Raw genomic sequence first — 20,646 nt, forward strand, 5'->3', positions numbered from 1 at the left:
GGCGGGGGTGTGGCGGGGGCGGCGGGGCCGGCACACAAAGACCCCCTTGTTGGGCCGCCCGCCCGCGCCGCCCTCCCCCCCCCGCTGCCGGTCCCGGCCCCGGCCGTGAGAGGAGGGGGCCGTTTTCGGCCATTTTCTGCCTTCCCCGCGGGCCCCGGGCGGGGGGCGCGGGGCTGCGGTCGCTCAGGGCCCCTCCGGGCCGAGCCCGCGGCCGCCTCTTTGTCCTTCGGGCYCGGTGAGGGGCAGGACGGCGGGGGCCCCGGGGCGCTGCTCGGGCCGCTCCTGGCCCGGGGGATGCCCCGCCGGCCCAGCCCCGCCGTGCCCCCCGCCCCCCTTTTGTTCAGAGCGTGTGTGGGGGTTTTTTGGATTTTTTTTGCCTTTATTCTCACGTCGTCTGTTGGGAGTGCTGGATTCCTGCATGATAAATGTGCTCATTTGTGTGTTTCATTTGAATGCCATTGTTAGCGGAGGAGCCCTGGGTAGGGTGAGCTGCAGCTTGCTTTGCTATTGMGGAGGGTCTTTAGTGATGGGCTTTGTGGGATTGAGAGCCCGAGTGCAAGAATGACTCTGAAAGTACCGGTGATCCCCCGATGTTCAGCTTTATCCCCAGGAACTGCTATAAAGTCAGTTACACCGTTCGGATATGCCTGGTGTATGCAGTCATATATGATTGCATTCATTTCAGTCTTCACCCTTTAATTCCGCTTGGGAACAATAATGGCTAATTTTGTCGTATGAGCTTTATTTGACCTTCAGGTTTCACTGCCTCTCGGTGTGTAAAAACGGAGTCCTGGCTGCCTCTGGCTGTGTCACATCTGCCCAGGGAGCAGCCAGGATCTGACACCGAAGGGTATTGGCACGCCAGGATGACACTGGGGTTCTAGGGCTTTGTTGGGACTTGGGCTGGAGTCTGGCACAGTGGGGACAGTCACCTTTCTCACTTGGGGTTCAAAACTGGTTTATTTARTCTGTGGGCTTGTAGAGCCAAATGTAGCATTCATTGACTAATACCTTCATTTTCCTGGTGGAGGAGTCCAGCTATCACTTAAGGTGTCCCCTCAGCGATTCTATCTTTGTTCATGGAATTTTTTTTCTCAGAGGCTCTTCTAAAATACTTTAAATGTTGAGTCATYGTATCTTGATTTGAATTAAGCCATCTGTGCTAAGGGATCTGCTCCTCGCACCTCTGAAGGGTTCAGTGACTTCACGCTTGCTTTACGCTAAAGTTGGAAAATGTAACAAATTTCTTTGCCTTAGATGGAGATGCAATTATCCATTTAATTATGTGCTCTTCTCAGGAGGGTTGGGTTGCGGAACTTCCATCAGGGCACGTGCCATGGTAGGAAAGGTGGCAAATGAAGTTTGGGAACCTCCCTGGCTTCGTTCCCAAGCTGACCTTTGGGTTACCTGCTGGAAAAGGCTCCCATAGCCAATGTACCATTCTTAGCATGAAAAATGTGTGTTACAAACCAAGATGTTTACAGTCCTGAGTATGAGAGGTSAGGTTTTACCTTGCTGCTCCGTGGGCAGTTCCAGAGGGATCTCCAGCTCCATGGATCCTGGCTGTGACAGCAGTGCCTACAGAAGGGGCTGGGGCCTCTCTTGGATGGAGGCAGACAGGTAAAATGAGTGTTCAGGGGCTCTTGTCAGTCCAGAGTTTTTCTTTCTGCTTTAAATTACCCGTGGAGCTGTTGGAAAATCCAGCATCAGTCCTTGCAGTGTTTTGAGCTTTGAGGTAAACTTGAGAGCTGGAGACATTTTTTGGAATATGGTGATGTCAGCACTCAGGACTGAGAAAAGGAGCAGGCTGTAGAAATGCAAAGATTTTCAGGAAGAATATGAGCAGGGTTTAGCTGCCTTAACGGCTTGCGGAAACCTCAAGTGTCTCAAGTTCTTGTCTGTAGCTGAAAATCCAGATTTTAAAACATGTCCTTGCCACCTTCTGGTTTCTGCAGCAGAATYCACTGAGCAGATTTATGGGTTTGTATCTGTCGGTGTATTTTTGTTTTTCACTGTTCCATTGCAGCTGAGTTTACTGCCAAGCTTCTGCTCCATTTGCTCTCTTTCCTTATCTCAGCCCAGCAYACAGGTGTGTGTTTTTCCTGCTTGCAGCTCTTGCTCTCATGTCTCTCCCTTGCTGCTGCACAGCTGGAACGAGTCCCTGCTGTCTGTCCTGCATTGGGTTTGGGTGGCACCTGACAGGTCACTGAACTTTTGTGTGGCATTGGTTTGTGCTGAGGTGTGTGAGTGGGGCTCTCAGTTGTGCTGCAGCTTCTCCAGACCAGGACAAATGCCTGATGCTGCTTCTCCTGGAGAAGATATTGGTGATGGGTCATTTAACTGCTGTGCCACACTGCACTCCTGGCATGGATCAGAGTGTGGCTGGTGTGTAACAYGCTCCTTGCTTTTCCCTCTCCCCTGACAGGGCAACTGGGACTGGACACCTTCGCTTCCTGGGATGGCACAGAGGTTGGGACAGGAGGATCCGGAGCGCTACCTCTTCGTGGACAGGGCTGTCATCTACAACCCTGCCACCCAGGCTGACTGGACTGCTAAAAAGTTGGTGTGGATCCCTTCGGAGCGCCATGGCTTCGAGGCAGCCAGCATCAAGGAGGAGAAAGGGGATGAGGTGTTGGTCGAACTGGCGGAGAATGGGAAGAAAGCACTCGTCAATAAAGATGATGTTCAGAAGATGAATCCTCCCAAGTTCTCTAAAGTGGAAGACATGGCAGAATTAACCTGTTTAAATGAAGCCTCTGTATTGCATAATTTAAAGGATCGCTATTACTCTGGGCTCATCTATGTAAGTACTAATTATGGGATCCATTCTGGGYGCTAATTCAGCGGAACTTACCTGATTCCCATCCCTTTACTGTTGGAGTCGGTCTTGGGTTTGATTTTGGTAGCCTWAATATTTTGTATCCCCAGCATTTACGTTACTTCATAGTCTTTTTTCCATGAGGTATACAGGTCAAGAACTCTGTCATAAAACAAATTATACAATTCTGTGAGCATTTTTCAGCCACAGAATGTGAAATGGCAGCTTGGGGTCTCTGCTCATGCTGCTCCTTGGAGCATTTGCCTTGTGCTGAACTGATCCAGGCAAGTGGCTTCCTTGGGCTGARGGAAATGAGAAATCCTCACTTTGCTGAATTGCTGTCTTTAATTGCTCATGTGAATGAGCACATCTCATTTTAACTTGCTGCATATTAAAAATGRCAATAAGAGGCTCTGCTGGTATTTAAAAGATGAAGTTGGAGAGTACTAGGAGTGCAAAATGTGTTTTTGGAACCGAATATCAGCCTAGTGGCCAGGAAAGGATGTCTTCAAGTGATTAAAATAAACCAATAAGATAAAGCATTCTTTTCCCAGTGGTTTTTGAAGCACTAATTGAACATCTTGCTTATCTCCATCATGCTCTGGAGTTGGGAATCACGGTACCCTTGGTGCTGTGTCTGACCCTGCTCCTCCCTTGGGCTCTGTCCCAGGTCTGTTCCTACAGCTGGGAGCAGCTCCTGCTCTCTTGGCAGACTGATTGCACAGTGACTTGTTGGGTCSGGGAGTCAACAACAGCTACAAGGAGACTTTCTGTCTGAAAAGAAACTGGAACATCTGCCTAAATGCTTAAATGCTTGAATCTCTTTTCAAACACTTGTCCTGAAGCTTAAATCCATTTTATTTAGTCCTGATAGTTGGCTCATTTCCCCCTCCATCTGGGGATTAGGGGGTGCCTTTTTAGCTTGACCCTTGATAATATTTGGACTTAYTAAAAATTAYATGCAGCTACAAAGTGTTTTTTTTATATTTGTGTGTCTTTATCAGCTTCCTCTTCCAAGCCTTACACCAAGGTGCTCACAGCAGAGCTGAGTAAAAATCTGGAATGATTCCTACATAAGGAAACTAATTGGATAATTAATAGGGACTGRATTGAAAACTAAAGTAAACAGGCGGATAGGTCAAAAGTTTTCAGCCTGTGTATCAATCCTAATGATGGCTGTTATGACTGACATTCATTCCAACTATTATAACCCTGTTTCATTATGAAGGTTAAAAACCTGAAGGCCTTAAATGTCACAGCGAGCTCTAGTGCAGGGACTGCAGGCAGCAAACACAGCTACAGATGTTCCCGGGGSTTGGTGTGAGAACCTGTCACTGGTGTACACATGCAGAGGGTACAGGACTGTGTCACGGTGCATGGCTGACAAACCTTTGTGAGAGACTGGCTTGTCAGGGGGGTGGTGTCTGACAGGTGCCTTACCTTTGTTCTCTTCCCAAAAGGATTCATTCTTTCTCTGTTGAGGCAGACTGGAACTTGTTCCTTGGCTTGGTGTGGGGGTCAGTGCATGTGGATATTGTCACAGCCCTCCCTGCCCCCAGCTGGGAGGAGTTGGTTGGGGTTAGGAAGCTCCTGGATTTGTTGGCTTTTGGTGGATGCATGAGTTACAGGGACATGGCTGGAGGATGCTGCTCTTCCCATGAGCAGTGGTTCTATGCAGCTGTAATAAAACCTRGTTTACTCTGTGAAGGTGTGGAGAAGAGCAGTGGTGAGAAGTGTCAAGGAGTGAATGCTGCAAAGATTCACAAGCCATAGAGAAACCTCAAAAACTCAAGCTGGTGGGGTTTTTAGTGTAGGGGTGTCTTTTGGGGATCCCTGAAATTCATGAATGTGGCGCTGCTGCTGGCACAGCCTTTAGCCATTGCCCACAATTCCTGTTGAGGTTTGCCTGGTGTAAGGAAAAGAGCTAAAGTTAACTGAGCTGAAGGAAACTCTGGTGGTTTGGCCGTATTGCTGGGAGCTGGTTAAAGGTTTGATTTCCAGATAGTACCCCCATTACAGCCAAACAAATCTTAAATGTTGGTATTGGTTTCTAGCAGTTGAGGTGCAGGTGGTGAATCTGATTTGGAGCCCTGGAATTTCCCGACATGCAGCATGCACTGTTGCCTTTCTAGGAGGTGGAAGATGCAAGAATGTCAACTGAAGTAGACACATTTCCTTTCAATCCCTAGAAAGGAAACAAAWGAGTTGAGGGATTTGGCTGGTGGGTCCAGTCATCTGTCTGTGATCTCCATGTCCAGGATGAYGCTGCTGCAGGAACAGGGAGGCTGACTAAAGCCCAAAGTGACCTGGGCAGCGATGCTCACTTCCAACAGTTTCATGTAACATCCAAGTAGGGGTGGCCAGGAGTTTCTGGAACTTGCAGCATCTCTAATGCCTGCCAAGTGACATGATCTCAGGCTCTGAGCATCACTGCYGTGCTGCGGGAGATGAACACAAGCGGAGAATATGGAAGATTGGCGGCTTGTAAAGGCATGATGTCAGTGCTTGGGCCTGTCTTTTTGAGGTCTGTTCATGGCAGCCCAGAACACAAAAAAGGAGCAGGACTTGTGTAAGATCTGATGGGAAGGATGGTTGGAGTGTAAATGATAGTGATCCYAGTTTTGCTTTGGAGATGAAATACCTTAATTTCTTGCTCCACTTTTAATGTCATCTATTCCATTTCTTGCCATAAGGTTTCTTTTGAGTGTAAATGCTGGTTCTGTGAAGGCGCACCCACCAACAGCAGTGCTTTATTTATTTTCTCATTACTTTTACCTCTGCTTGGAGTTTTCACTCTCCGTTGTGTTTCACAGCTGAACTTCCCCAAATCCTGTGCTTTTCTAGGGATATCAGTGTATCTTACATATCATTTGAGTCACTAATGCTCTAAATAGATCCTTCATATCCTGCTGGAGTGGGTTTTGGTTCCTGGAAACGCTTGTGAGCATTGACTGTTCAGCTTCAAAACTGAACTGTTGTGCCTACCCTGCTTTGGAGTGGCCAGCTTTAATCCTGGCTTCAGCCTGCATTAGTGACATCCTTCAGCTGCAGCTCAGGAGCTGGAGGTGGTTCACTGGGAGGGCACCCAGGAGAAATACCCACAGGCTTAGGAGGTCCTTTGAAGATTTGGAATAAACATGATTTTGCTCAGACTGGTTTGGTGGTGGTTCTTAAATATTCTTCTCCCAAGRTGGATTGGGTTCCAGGTGACTTTCTGGGGGTGTTGATTTAAGAAGGGAGTAGTTCTAGTCAGTTTTGTGTCACGGAGGTCTCTACCATCGAGTGAGGAAACTTCTTTATTCTTGTAAGATCTACATATAAAATGCCAATGTGGAGGCTTCTAGATAGCAACCCTTGTTTGGGTTTGTGATTAAGTTGTGTCTGCAAAATATGATTTCATGAGGGGAAGAAATCTTTGAATCAGACAATGAAATGGAGAAAGGAGATCCACTGGAAGGAGTGGATGGAAAGGGTTCCTCAGCCCTGGATGCTTCCATGTTTTCAAGACCACACTTGATTTAATTCTTTGTCACAAGCTGTGATGGACAAGATTACTGCTCCAGTAATTTTCCTTTCATGAGGTTTGGGGTTTTTCATGAAGCAGCTTCCAAATTTTCTTGTTCCAGTGTGGCATTTGAAGGTACGGACTCTGGGGTCCTCAGGCTGCTGTGCTGTGGTGGCTCAGGAGCAGTTTTGCTGTGGCTCAGGGGTCTGTGGTGTCACCTTGCTGTAGTGGGGGTGTGAAGCCCAGCTYCAGAGGGGACTGGGAAAGGGAGAGCCTTGAAATGGGTCTCTGGTTTTGGTGGGAAGTGACAGGGGAGGTAAAAAGAAGGATTTAGTCTGGAAATGCAGTGCTAGGAGGAACAGATGCTGCACTTGGCAATACAGAGGGGAGATGGTTGGGTGCTTTGGAGAGCTACTAATGGAGTCTGAGAACTACAGAGGAATTTTTGGTGTAGGAAGAGGTGTTTTCTTCATTTTGATATGTCTACGCTTCAACTAGACAATTAACAACTTCAACCCTAACAATTAACAATGTATTTATTAACCTCAGTCTGTTCAGAAAGCCCATGTATAGGCATGTCAGTTATGTTCAAAATGAGGCTTCTACTCAGTTTGCTGTGTCATTTGATTCAAATGGCTGATCTGAAAGCAAAATTTTTATCAATTTTTGGAAAAGTTTTTAAATAGTTTTTTACCATTTTGGTTTTGCAGCACTTGGAAGAGAGTGGGGCTGGTTAGTCCTTTCTTTCACTTTAAGAGCAAGATGATCTTTTTTCTTTTGAGCTCAATACAAATTTTAACATAAGCTATGCTACTTCTAGGGCTGCAAAAAGCAGGGTGCTTCCTAAACACTCTAAATAATGTTTCYGTGGTAGGCACTGGGTGTAAGTTTTTTGTAGTATTTTGGACTTTTAAGTCATAAAACACCAGAGTGGATTGGGTTGGAAGGGACCTTAAAGTTCATCTCATTCCTGGCCCTGCCATGAAAGTTCATTAGTCCAGGTGGCTCAGAGGCCCCATCCAGCCAGGCTGTGAAAAAAAGTATGAAAAGCACTTCTGTTGCTGCAAATGCAGATAATTGCATGGATCAGGAATGTAAATACCTCATTTCTACTTAAATGGAAGGCCGCTTGTGCTTGATATTGCAAGCCCTGGCTGGAATTGGAATGAATAAGCTAATAACTGTTAATACTTCTAAGTCAGGGCTGGKTGACACTTCCCAGCAATTTTAAGCTCTTTGGATGGCAAGGAAGACCCTTCCATTCCAATTGTAAAGCACATTTTAAATTTACAAACATCACCTTATGTACTCTAGTGAACAGAAATGTTTTGTCAAACCCAGTGAGTGTGTCTCTCCTAAGTGCTCCAGCACACACCAGCACGGTGGGTTCTGTACAGGTTTGACACAAACTTCTGATTTTCCAGGGAAGTCCAACATCTGAGCTTCAGATGGCTGTGTTTTAATGATCTGATTGGTGAGTGCAGGTGAACATCTGCAAAGTTCTGGAATAAATGGCATGTTTCCCACTCAATGGGTCTATTTACATTCCAGTTTGAGTGTCTTATCTCATGCAAGGATGATCTGGCAGTACCAGAAGTCTKTGTTGTGCAGTCAGAATCTCCCATTCCTGCGCCCACTGCAGTAGGATGGGATGAAGGAATTGCTCACTCAAACATAGGGTGTAATTAAGCTGCAGTAAAAACGAAGGTATTTCAAATTCAGTGGGCTTTATAGTCATTTATTTAAAAATAAGTTGCTKATGCCACATGTGTTCTAAGCCCAGCTCTCCTGGAGGAGGTCCCTTGCCCACAGTTGATTGTGTGGCTTTCTGATACCCCCATAAATCATTGCAGCTACTCCTTAACTGCTTCCTGACCTCATTCAGTCAGAAGGATTAAAATGAGTAGAATTTCTCAAACGCTTGCCTTTGGTTAACCTGTGCCAGTATCCAGATGGCCTCTGGCCTGTGTAGCTGGTGGGGGTATTGGGGAGCCCATGGGCTACGTTTGGGTGCTCAGGTAGGAAGTGTCAGGTGGGGCAGGTACCCAAGGTGTGTATGGTGTGGGGGAGATGGGGTTTGGACTGGTTTTGCTGTTCCTTTGGGAAGGACAAAAAGCTGGTGAAGCTTGAGGAAAGCCTGAGATTAATCTTCGGAGTCCCTCAAATTCCAGTGAACTGTGCACTATCTTCCCTGCCCACTCCCCCATGGTTTTTTAAGCCAAGACTTTTGAAAAAGCGTTGGAAGCTGTTTATATGAGGCTGAGAGTTCCTGGAAGCCTCCTGCTGGTTCTGCTCTCCTGGCACAGCACTGCAGGGTTCTTTTCYACCAGTGAAGTAGAAAACGTGCTCACTATTGTGCAAATAAAATGCTGCAACAGTTATTTGTTGATAATTGCAGGTGTTACCTCTGTAATGGGTCTATAGCCCTATTATTTCATTTTTAATGYACTTTCTGTTTGATTGGAACAGAAGAGGGAAAGAATGAGAGCTATACCATAGTCCTCAGTTCCAGAGCCTGCTGTGGGTGGCAGCTCTTACAGCTCTGCACTGGAGGAGCTGTCTTTAAGCTGTTCCTTCTGTTAAGCTGCTGCCTCCTGTGAGGCCTGAGTGTAACCTAGAACAATCTGTGGCATTATATAAGCATCTGTGTTCTAATTGCTTTAATTTTCCTGCTGGTCCAGTTGGGAATGTTTCACATTACCGAGTGTCAAAGATTGGTATTAAAARAAACCTGCTAAAAATAGAGTTTGTCGCTTAATTCCATCTTTTTCCTGACACAAACCAGTCACTGGATCTAATACCCAGTATGTGGCAGAGGAAATGCTGAGGTTCACATTCAAAGCAGTAGAACTGCTTTGGCTCAAGAGCTTTTTTTTTTACATTAACTCAGATTTTTGGAAGACTCTTCARTGTGATCAAATTGAGAGAACTCTGYGGGGTCAGAAATGTCTGGGGGAYTTGAGGGTCATGAATCAATGACCCTCCTTGCCCTCAGAGGTATGAAAACGTGCATGTTCTTGACAAACTCTGTGTTTCTGTAAAGGAAGGGTGGATTAAGAGCGTGAAAAGGAGCAGCAGTTGGACTCCTGTCCAAATGCTCAGGTCAGTGCRCTGTGCTGCAGGACACCCCTGCAGCCTGTGGCAGAACTGCTGTAACACTGGCTGTGGAGCAGTCAGGCTCCAACATGTAGCTCTCCAGGAGCCTTGGGGAAGGATATTAATACTGCTCTGGCCCTGGTGCAAGCTTAGCTCATGTTTTAGCTGTGAGCAGTTGCTGTGGCTGAGGCAGTTGTGAGCTCAGGCTGTGACCCTGACTGTGTCTGTCTGAGAGGAGGAGCTGGCAGAGCAGGGCATAGCCTGCCCTGCTGAGCTGAGAAGGGGGGTTCTGTCTGAATGCATCACCTGCAGGCTGTGAATGTGAAAATTCAGCACTGCTGAGCCTCCTCAGCCCCAGCTGTAGRGAGCATCCACAGACAAGTCATCTCCAGTGTGGGCTGGGCTTTTTCATTAATAGGTGGTGTATGTGTTGTGCTGCTTCCCTTTCTCCTCAGCTCCTCAGCTSCCCTGAGTTAAGCTGTGGCTCTCACCCCCAGCCTTTCTGACCTGAGGTTCCCAGGCTGTTCCTTACCTTTGGTGGACACCCTTTGATTCCAGCGTTGTGCCCACCCCAGGGCACAGCCTGAGCTCCATCCCCTCTGGCACTGAAGACCTGCCTGCCCTTCTTTAAGGGCTGAATTGAATAACTTCAGGGAGAAAAGGTGTTCTGTGAGAAAACCACGTCTAGCTCAGAGAACTCAGTAGGGCTTGGAGTGTGAAAGGTGGGTTTTGTAACCCCAGGAAGTGAAACCAGGCAAGAAATGCTCTGATGGGGCAATTTRTCAACCTGGAGAATGTGTTCTACTCCATTAGTTGTGGGATACTGCTTAACACATGCCTTGCTTGCAAGGCTGGGAAGGGCTGGTTTCTGTTCCAGGTAMTAATGAGAGCTGTCTAGATGCTTACTTACTGTAGCTTAATTATTTATGTAGTAATAGAGTGAATCTCACTTTTTATATTTGAAGAGTTGGAGATAAATGTTGAGCCTGTGTACTGGGGTGATGGAAACTGACTGTCACAAATGCCAAAACTGTTCTTGCATGTTGCTGATGTGCTCTCCAGTGGTGCTTTAAAGAGGCCTYTTGATGTCATGGCAGAAGGGACCAMCCTAACAACCATGACAGCTTGTTCCTGAGTGCAGGAATTCAAGGGATAGCACCAGGCTCTGTACCCTTAACTCCTCCATGTGTGGATGCACAGGGAAGGGGTGATGTGGTTTTAAGGGAAGACAAGCCATGAAAACCAACATTCCAGATTTGGAGCCTGAGCTCCCRTGTATTTTCACCTCTGTTTGCCAGTTATTTCACCCTCTCTGTCAGTTGTTCACTCACACCCACCTCCCTCCCACCATGTAGGGATGGCCTGGAGTTTGAAACAGGCCGGTGCCAGGATCCTGAGCTCTGCAGGCTGGGACAGCTTAGCAGAACACAAATTACTACATGATAAACTACTGGATATGGGCTGTAAACATCTGGAACCCTTCAAAGTGCACATTTAGTGTCCTGAAGGAGAGCTTGTATAACAAACCTCTGTCAGAGCTCTCCTTTGCTCTTTGTGTCTGGAGTCCTGCCTKGAGAGTGCATTCCAGGGTGTCCTGTGGCTGTGGGTTGATCCTGTCTGSAGCCTGTTCCTGGGGAAAGCAGAAATGTGTGTTTTGAACAGCCAGCTGTTTGCAGCTGATCATGCTGATGTCCAAGGTGAATCAGCACCTTCGATTGCCTTTGAGTTCTTAATATGCACATTCACCTCTGGCAGCTGAAAAAGRAATGAAGTCTGGTTCTCCATCCAGTCTGGGCTCTTCCTGGAGCTCACCAGTGCTGATCCCAGCTCTTACTCCCATCTGACAATTCCACATACTGCAGGATAGTATTCATTAAACAGGGTGTCCATTTGTTAAGCAGATGTGTATGTATGCCTGATAATTCCTCCTATGGCTGCTTTTGGAAGGGTTTAAAACAATCTCTGCTTTTTGTGTGTTTGGTTTCCATGCAAAAAGCCCTTTCCTACAATCTGCTGCATGAGGCACAGGGATGTACTGTGAGACYTGCAGTTATAAAATAGCTGTGCAAGATTTTGGTAGCATTTGCCTCCCTCCCAATTAAACTTGGCTCACTAAAAGCATCCTTTCTGTGTTTCTCTGCCTAYCAAGCCATGAAGACAGCCCACCAATATGTTCATATATTGCTTTCTGCAGTAGATGACAGTCAGGAAATTGGGGAAATTCAGTTCCATCTTCCTATGAATAAATTAAGGCTGTGCAGGGTGGTGCTGATTTGAAAAAGGTCTCATTTTTAAATTCTGCAGGGAAAGAACAGGAGAGTGAGCTGGGTAACAAATGCAGGAGATCACGGCGTTCAAGGTGCTGCATGCAAAGAGCTGTGTCATGGCCCAGAGGGAATGGTCTRGGATAAAAGCCTATCCTGTAGGCTTTTATAAATGAATGAACCCTAGCACTGGTGAAATTTGTGCTTCATAACTTGTAATTTGGCCCTGTTCAATATAGAGCTTCTTCAATGAACCCTTTGCAGTTGTGCAAGATATTCTCTGGATTGGCCAAGTTTTGTGGGCATCATTGTGCTTTGCTTACTCTGATCCTTCCAGATTCCCAGGTTCATCCATTACTGCTTCAGGAGATAGCCTGGAGTTGCTTCCAGGTTAGGTGTTATCAGTAGAGGTCTGCTGGATTATTAAGTTTATTTTTCTAGGTTCTTAATTCTTAATGTAGCTAAACAGTAACATTTACTCCATGTCTGTGCTGGGGAAATAAACTAAAGATGCCAAAGCAACGGGGGGTGGGGGGGGGAGGAGGAGAGAAGGATAATTTTCAAAGAGTTGTTCTCTCCCACCATTTAAGATTTCCTTTTTTTTTTTATTATTTACCAGATTGATTTATTCATGTCTAGGGAGGGGCAGCGATTCTGGGGAGCAAACAACAGCTTTCCTTTGGGAACATAAAAAGCCAAAACAACTGGTCAGAGTTTTGAATGAACTTGCAGAAAAATAGGAGTGTTGCTGTTGACAGAGCTACCCAGCGTAGCCGGGTTTTGCAGTAATGCCCTCCCAGCTTAACCAGTGTCTGTTYTGGGAGTTCTGTCCTTGCTCAGAGRAGGAACAGCAGCCCAGGGAGGTRAATTGCAGATCTTTGAAGCTGAGTGGGTGAAAAGCAGAGCTGGGTGCAGGGTGCTGCTGGGTGAGAGTCCAGAGCCCTCCCGCAGGGTAGAGCTCTGCTGGCCTCAGCACGTTTTGCTGCCATAACACTGGTCAGATCTGTGCTGGGACAGGTCTGGAGTGGACTCTGGCTCTGGGAATTCTTTCCCAGGCCCAGCTCTTCCCTGCAGTTAGAATAGCTAGAGCTCTCTCCCAAGCTGTGGCTGTGCTGGAGGAGCACTGGGGAGGTGCTGCYTTGTCGCTCTGAGCTGGTGATTGTGTGGTGGCCTTGGTAAACATGTCCTCCTGGTTACCCTCATTTGAAGCCTCGACTGGAAGGAAACCTGGCCTGTGGCAGTTCTCAGTGCCTCCGTGTCACTGGTGGTGGTGACAGATGGCTGTGGGTGACCTCAGCTGAGCTCAGGGAGGGTGGCTGCGAATGGGTGTCCATTGTTCACCCGTTAATTAGCTCCTTGGACGGTTGTACCAAGCTGTTCAAATAACTGTCCTGCCCTCCCTTCCAGTATCACCCGTGACCACGACTGGGTTTGGGCAGGGAAATGCTCTGTTTCCAACCAGTACTGGTTGAAATTTGTCTGCAGGAGTATCCAGGTCAGTAAGTGAAGGCAGGAGCACTGATCCTGGCAGGAGGGACAGTGGTAGGAAAGGAGGCTAGGGAGGAGCTGCCCACTTGCCAACAGACCCATGTTATGTTGAGTTAATGACTGATAAGTTGTTCTTTATGCCTGGGTCAGTTGCCCTGATAAGATCTGTTTCCTTTCTCTTGAGAAATAAATACCTTGTTTAGGTGGCAAGGCCCTGCAGTTCTATCACCCAGCAGATCTGCCCAAAGCACAGGGACTATTTTCCTCCAAGGACATAAGATGTGCCTATGTCAGGATACCTGGCTTGAAACCAAGTTCTTTTTCTTTGCTGATGGTGCTCCTGGACTCAGTTCAGAGAACACCTTCTGCCTCTATTTCCAGAAGCTGGTGGAGGTGTAGGAAGGACAGGGGGGCATTTTTTCCTCCGAATAAAACCTTTTTCACTTAGAAAAGAAATAAAAGAGGCAGATTGGGACTTTCAGCTACTGTGTTCATACCAGTGTAGTAGCAATTCTTTTTAAAATCAACAAATATTATAAGAACCCTGAGGGACCTGCTCCATRCTCTGGGCTCTCAAAGCTGTTAATGCTGTCTGCTTATTCTCCCCATTCTTTTTCTCCTCTCAACCTACAAAGGTAAGAAATGTGGTTTTCCTCGCATTCAGAAAGATGCCTTCTATTTCTGCCAAACCTGGTCTGCCTTGCTCACATTCCTGAGCTAGTAAAGATGGGAATTTCAGTAATGACCAAAAAGAACGCTCTGTGCAAACGTGAGAGGAGATAACAGTGAATGGAGAGATTCTGCTTTCTTAAAAACAGTCAATTCTGTTTATTGCTGAAAGGGCCAGAGCCAACCAGATCCCGTGGATCAGGGAACACCCCGGGAGAGCTGTGGTGTGTGCAGGGAGCAGAGAGTCTGTCTGAGCTCAGCGTCTGATCCCGAGCCAGACCAGGCTCATCTGTCCCTCCCACATAACCCAGTGGCTGTGGCTGCCTGTGCTTGTCCTTCTGCCAGGGATGTCCCTGGAATAATTTCCTTAGGAATAGCTGCAGTGGAGCAGYGATGGAGCTCCCTGGAGGGGTCTGTGGTACTTGGCTCACAGGGAAATGCAGCCCTATGGGCATTGCTTCAGTGTGGGCTCAGTTCTGTGGCACTTGAGACACGTTTGGCTCAACAGAAATGTCTCAGTGAGGGTCAGTGCAATCAGCAATGWCCAATTTGTGCTGGTTCCTTGATATCCTGGTAGGCCACTTCTGTGCAGTGTCAGCTCTGAAAGCAGAGTGGGAAACATCTGCAGGGCCAGGGGCCAGGCTGCCCCTCAGCTGGGCTGGGACAGGGGAGGGAATGATCCCTCCATGAGATTGAGAAGGGCTGATGAGCAGGAAAGACGGACAGAAAGGGGAAAATAACAGGATGGCAGAAATAATGGTGTTTGAAATAGGCTCTTCCCTCATCCAGATTGTTTACTAGAGCAATGGATATTATCAGTTCCTTCAAAATGAAAATAACCTAGAATTCACATTTTACTGAAGGAATTGAACATCAAAAGGTRTCCATTAAATCTGGAACTTGGCAAACGGAAGAGAGATTTAAATGTCTGTGGGAAAGAGATCAGATACTCCTCTTGAAATTTACCTACGCTTATTATCTTTAAATTACTTTTTATGCAGGTAATTAAAAAACCTTTTAAGAGAACTAGAAACCAATAATTTGAATACAGCATGTACTTTGAGTTGCTCTACAAAAAGCACCTCAATTTTGTTTTAAAATAARTATTATAGAACCTGTGAAAAGGCTTTCTGTTCTTTACTACTCTATTTCAATACTGTTTACTAACACAAATGTTGTTTTTTCTTTTTCCAGACCTATTCAGGGCTGTTCTGTGTAGTCATAAATCCTTACAAGAACCTCCCAATTTATTCGGAGAACATTATTGAGATGTACAGAGGGAAGAAGCGCCATGAGATGCCACCGCACATTTACGCGATATCCGAGTCTGCCTACAGGTGCATGCTGCAAGGTAAGGACCAGTCCCTGGGGATTTAACAGCTGCCTGCCACCTCCTTAAAGTACCTGCAGCTTGGAGTTTCCCTATCCAGTTCCATGGAATCAGAATTTTAAAGGGTGGGGAGAGAACCAGGTTTGTGTGAACAGCTGAGGTGCAGCAGCAAAGTGACACCAACACAACTGTGCCAGGCMCATCAGTGCTCTGGAAGTTAGAGCAGAAAAACTTTGTTCCTAAGGAAAAAGTAGAGATAAGTTTCATGTCAAAAGATGTTGTGCACCGGCTGTGGATGAAGGAAGAGTAAAAGAGTGTGATTGAATAGGGAAAGCTATAAAAAGTTGGTGTTTTGGCAGCTGACAAATAATCTGAGGTGACAATGGAACAATGGTGTGTTTGAGTTCAAAAAGAGGTCAGGGAAATACTTAACCTGGAGGAACTCCTTTTTTTTTTTTTTTTTCCCCTCCTAACTGGTGTGTGTCTGTAGTAGAATAGAGTGCATTATGGAGGGCTCATGGTTTGAATTTTGGCTTTAAGGCTGTGCTGGACAAACATGRAAACTGAATCTGATGTGATACGAATTCGTTGAAATAAGCCCACGCTGTTGAACTTGCATATTGCATTTCTGACACAGTGTTTTGGAAGCACAGCTCATTCTGTGCAATATTGGTTCATATTTAGGGGGCTGTTAAAAGTGTGGGGACAGCGGCATGTCATATCCAGAAAGCTATGTGTGACCAAGAGCCAGGTCTGCACACCTTGCTGTGTTCTGTAGCAGTTGAGGGACTGGGAGGAGGGAAAAAGCTGTTTGACCTATTTCACACAAACTGAGCAAAAGCTGTTCCTGCTTCCAGGTTAACCAACCCTTTAAATGTTAACTTTTTTTAGACATTTTATATCTTTCAGTACACCACGCAAGTTGTTGTTTCTCCAGTTGTGATTTTGTCTTTAGGGCTGCTTAATAATCAACTACAGGTTGCTGAGTGTCCTTTCACCTCAGCAGAACTGTGCCAGCAGAGCGGGGTGATACAGGGACAGGCAGTGGAAGAGAAGCAAATTGGGGCCACCACGAATTGTTCTGCTTCCCAGTGGGTATTYGTGCCCCTGTTTTCATGTGTATTTGTGAAAGAAACTCAGACTTCTTGACCAGAACAGCAGCCTCTAACAGCTCATGTCAGAGGATCCCTAATAAGTCCATGTGGAATAACAGCAGCGTAAATCTTAACATTAAGGAGTTTATTGTAGCAGTCTCAAGTGGTTTGTGATTAAGGGCTTCCCACTCTGAAAGCACCTCTTGAAATGGTCTCAAGAATACATTGAAAGGTTCTTGAGACAAATGTCCTCTAATAAAGTAAGTCAATGTCAGTAGTTACCACACTCCGGGTGCTCCATATATTTGCTCACATACCCTGCTGGTCCTGATTTGTATCTCTGGAGATCTTGCTACATGGACAAATGTTACTATTTTTGGAAGATGGAAATAAAAAAATTGCACATGGTGCTGTATGTTTGGTTACAGCTCTCTTTTCTTTCCTTCTGATATATGGAGTTTATATTTTGTATCAAATCTCTCCATGCTTGCTTTCTTTTTCTTTTTGAAAGTCTGAGTTCTCATTTGAACAAATGAAGGCATAGCTTGGAATAAGAACAGATGAAACCCATGCAGTGGGATCCATTATTTAGGGAAYAACTTGTTGAAGGGTAAGCAAATCTGTGTTTCTAGTGCCCTTCACCTGTATGGAGCCACTCCCTGTTTATTTCAGGAAGCATTTGCAGGAGTTGCTGAATTCCCCCACTGACGGTTTGTCCCCACAAGTGCATTGCAGGGATAAATAAAAACTCCAGCAGAGGCATTAGTGCTGGCCATGGTGAAGGGGAGCAGTGAGGGTCAGGTGGAATGGGGAGCTTTGGCACTGACCCTGCTCCTTCTGTGCTTCCAGGGCCTCAGCAGGGCCCTTATGCTGAGAGACACTTCAAGGAACTGAATCTGTCTCCATATAAATAAAACTTGCAATTACAACATCCAAGGTTTTGTAGTCATTAGTACACCAAATAATATTTGTCCTGACAGTAGCAGATTATTACATTATTCCATTTGTTTTCTGGTTATCAGTGGCAACACAAGGTCAGCTACTGAGTGTGCCCAGGATTTGGTGAGGAGAGATAGATTTTTCCTRTCAAATATTTAACACAATGTACAAAATGTCTTTAATCTTCGAACTCTGCCTTGGGTTTAGTAGGCTTTCAGCCTTTAATGAAACAGAAAATACGTGTCAGAAAGTTTTGGCTGGTAGTAATATGTCTCTAACCAAGAACTAGCTGGGTTCATCAAAATGGCTCCGATTAATCATCAGAGGTCTCTGCAAGCATTTATTTGCAGCATGATCCTTGGCCAGGATGCTTTTGCTGATAAGTTCCTGACACATACTTGTAAAAGTGTTGTTCTGCAGTTCCTGTCTGTGTCTGTGCTTGTAGCTGCTTCAGGAGATAGAGCTGGGATGGCAGARACGGGGCTGGGGAGAGGAATTTTTCCAGTACTGTTGCAAGTTGTGCTCCTGCTGGTACAGCACATCCATAGGTTTCTTTTGATATGGATGACTGCTGTGTTTCCTGTATTTGACRTCTGAAGTTTAATGATTAGAACTCAAACCTGAAATTGAAACCATAGGAATGCAATTCCTTTGGAGAATATGRCCTTACCCTAATAGAAATATCCTGGCCACTAATTTAGATTAATGACAGTGGTTGGCTGGAGTTTCCTGGCCTGTTCAGTGGTATTTTGTGCAGTATAATCATGTTTATTTTSCTTGCAGCTAATCACAAASTACTCATTTCCAGGTGTTTGTGAGCTGTGTTTACAGTGATGAACAGGATACCTGGACCTGAGCTGTGACTCTTGAACAACCTGATTTCTTAAACCACAATTTTTTTGTGCTSAGAATTGGGCACAGTGAGTAATWGTTACTCAGTCTCTTAATGCTTTCRTGCCTCTAATTCAGAGCATGGACAGTCACAGCTCAGCTTCCAGTTTCTGCTGCTCTGGTTTCATATGTTTAAATTAATATTTGTGCTAAATAAGAAAATTTAAATTTCTATTTAGATTAGGAAAGCAAAAGCTTTTCTGGTCAGCAGAACTGGTGCATTTCCATAGTTATTCTTTGTTTTAAACATTGCTGGAACACTCTGAATTTTCCTAAACTGAGGATACAAATGGATCCCTGCAGTTCTCCATGAGTACTGTGGTAGGAAATGTCAGTGTGGAAGCATTGCTGAGTGCCAGCCATCAAACCCTGCTCTGTTCTTGGCCCTCTGAAGAATTTCCTGTTTGGGGGGACCTCCTGGCCCTCTGGCTGCCCAGGTCAGCCCTCCTTGTGCCCTCTGGGGACAGAAGAATGGGCTGGAAATGTGGGTCAGTGCTTGCCAAACACAGAGGGCAGAGGGTGGGGGAAGAGCTCTGACACACAGAATAGGTCCAGGAAGTCAGTTTGGAAGGGGGAATGCTATTCCCCAGGGAGACAGAATGAATTCTGCAAGCTGCCACAAGAGAGGGAGGTGCAGCATTGTTTTCTGTGGCTGAGTGGTGGGGATGAACGGGTCAGTGGTGGGGCAGCTGGGAGGCAGCAGGGATTTGGGGTAAGTTCTGCAAGGAAAAGCAAAACTCAAGCAGTACTTGGATCTCCTAAGTGCTGCCTTTGCTGCAGCTCTTGTGTTAAAGATTGACTTGGAGGTTAAGACAAGCAGGACTTGGGTGCATTCTAGTTATGCCAGTCAGGATTTCTCTTCAGGAAAAGCCTCATTACCCAGTGCCTGCCCGCAGAAGATAATAACCTGCAATTCAGCTTTCCAGACTGGATTTCCCCTCTCTTTCCCCCAGTAATTATTTTTCAAAGTGCTGTGGTAGCAGGGTGTTACTTCACAGGTGGTTGAGTGGATTCTCCTGCACTTTCCCTTCATTTCCCTAAGGAGAAGGTGAGGCAGGCAGKACCCATATCCCTGGGGTGATGGACTGAAACAAAGCCCAGCAGTGGGGTAGGGCTGCTGTTGGCCCCACACAGCGTTACTGGACAGGGGTTCTCATGGCTGCTGGACACTTGACATGATCATGAGGAGTTGGTGTCCTAATCCCTGTGGCATTGTTGACCTTAATTCTGTTTGGTTATACAATTTGCAAGTCTTGCTAGTGTTCCTCAGTCCTGCTGAAAAATATGGGCCATAAAAATTGACCACTAGACTCGGATTTTCTTTAAGAAAATGAATTCTATAGGGCTAATAGGTCTGTGACAATATTTTACCAGCAAAGGAGACTTGACTGTGCAAAAGTAGCACTCATAAATTTTTCCCTAGTGCTTTTGCCACAGTTGACTTTCTCTTTTCCCTCTTCCCTTCCAATTTTCCCACTGGATTTCTAGAGGAAGTATGGCTTTGTTTTATTAYGCCTCTTTATTCAGTGGCATAAAAGTGCTTTGGAAGAAATGTTAAGAAAAACTTGTTGACTTTTCATTGCTAAAGCCCAGCTTGGCTATTAATATGACTCTTGTATAATTATGCTTASTCTCTCCTTTTTATCCTGTTTCCCTGAGGACATCTTGATGAGCACCAAATTAGCACTGATATTTTAGGCCTGCCTTTAATCCCGCTGCAGAGAAGGTTTATCGGAAACAGCGTAAGACGGGAAGGGAACGCTTGGTGGTGGAGAAGCCAGAACAGCCTACAGGTGCAATACTTCTCTCTTCAAAACATCTTATTGATCTATATTTGTAGTTAATCTTGATTTAAGTCCTCCCTTGGGGGCATATCCACCCCCAGATAYGGAAGAAAAGAATTGAAACTAAAATAAGACAACTCTTTCCTTTTAAAGATCTATTAAATCTTCAAATGGAAGAGGGGAAAATTGCTCTGAGAATAAAAATCTTGGGAGTGATGGTTGGTTCTCTGTGTGGTGARGAGCAGATGGGACCTGATAAATGTGCCGTTAATGGTCTTGGTATTTTCATTACATCTCAACTTACCAAAAGTGTCCCCAAGGCCTTTTAATGGGTTACAGAGTGCAGGATGATGATCCCAGCAGAACTGGCTGCTTGGTAAATGCCAGCTGAAGGATTTATAGGTCCCTTTATTGTTACACAGAGAATTCTGGGGTTTCAGTTGGTCAGGTGTGGAATATAAATACTGAGGTGACAACACCGTTACCATCCAGACTGCTTGTACACCTCCAGGAGCGTGACATGCAGTGTCTTCATGGCTGAGTGCAGGGAAAGAGATTCCTGAAGCAAGAAATGAAGTAGCAAAAACTGAAATCCATCATGCTGAAGTAGTCTCCTGCCTCATTATTTTTGAATTTGAAGTAAAATGATAAATATTTCTGTCAGCTGAGCTGGTTTTGCAATATTTCATCTCCTCCTCRCTTTTGTGTTCTGTCTCTTGATACTAAATCTGTGTGATTCAGGGGCTGGGAGTTGTCATGATTTAAATT

General features: G+C 45.7%; 1 protein-coding gene across 1 annotated transcript in view; it reads left to right on the forward strand.

The window, feature by feature from the left end:
* The first annotated feature begins 385 nt into the window (after positions 1-385).
* Positions 386-20,646, forward strand: part of MYH10 (myosin heavy chain 10) — a 95,984-nt gene continuing 75,723 nt past the window's right edge. Inside the window, exons 1-3 of the mRNA XM_057383461.1 lie at positions 386-1,620; positions 2,426-2,803; positions 15,035-15,191. Coding sequence (XP_057239444.1) covers positions 2,459-2,803; positions 15,035-15,191 — 502 coding nt within the window. The 5' untranslated portion in view covers positions 386-1,620; positions 2,426-2,458. The remainder of the gene's footprint in view (positions 1,621-2,425; positions 2,804-15,034; positions 15,192-20,646) is intronic.

This window comes from Malurus melanocephalus, unplaced genomic scaffold (assembly GCF_030028575.1).
Source record: "Malurus melanocephalus ecotype Western Australia unplaced genomic scaffold, MMel_1.1 scaffold_635, whole genome shotgun sequence".
NCBI lineage: Eukaryota > Metazoa > Chordata > Aves > Passeriformes > Maluridae > Malurus > Malurus melanocephalus.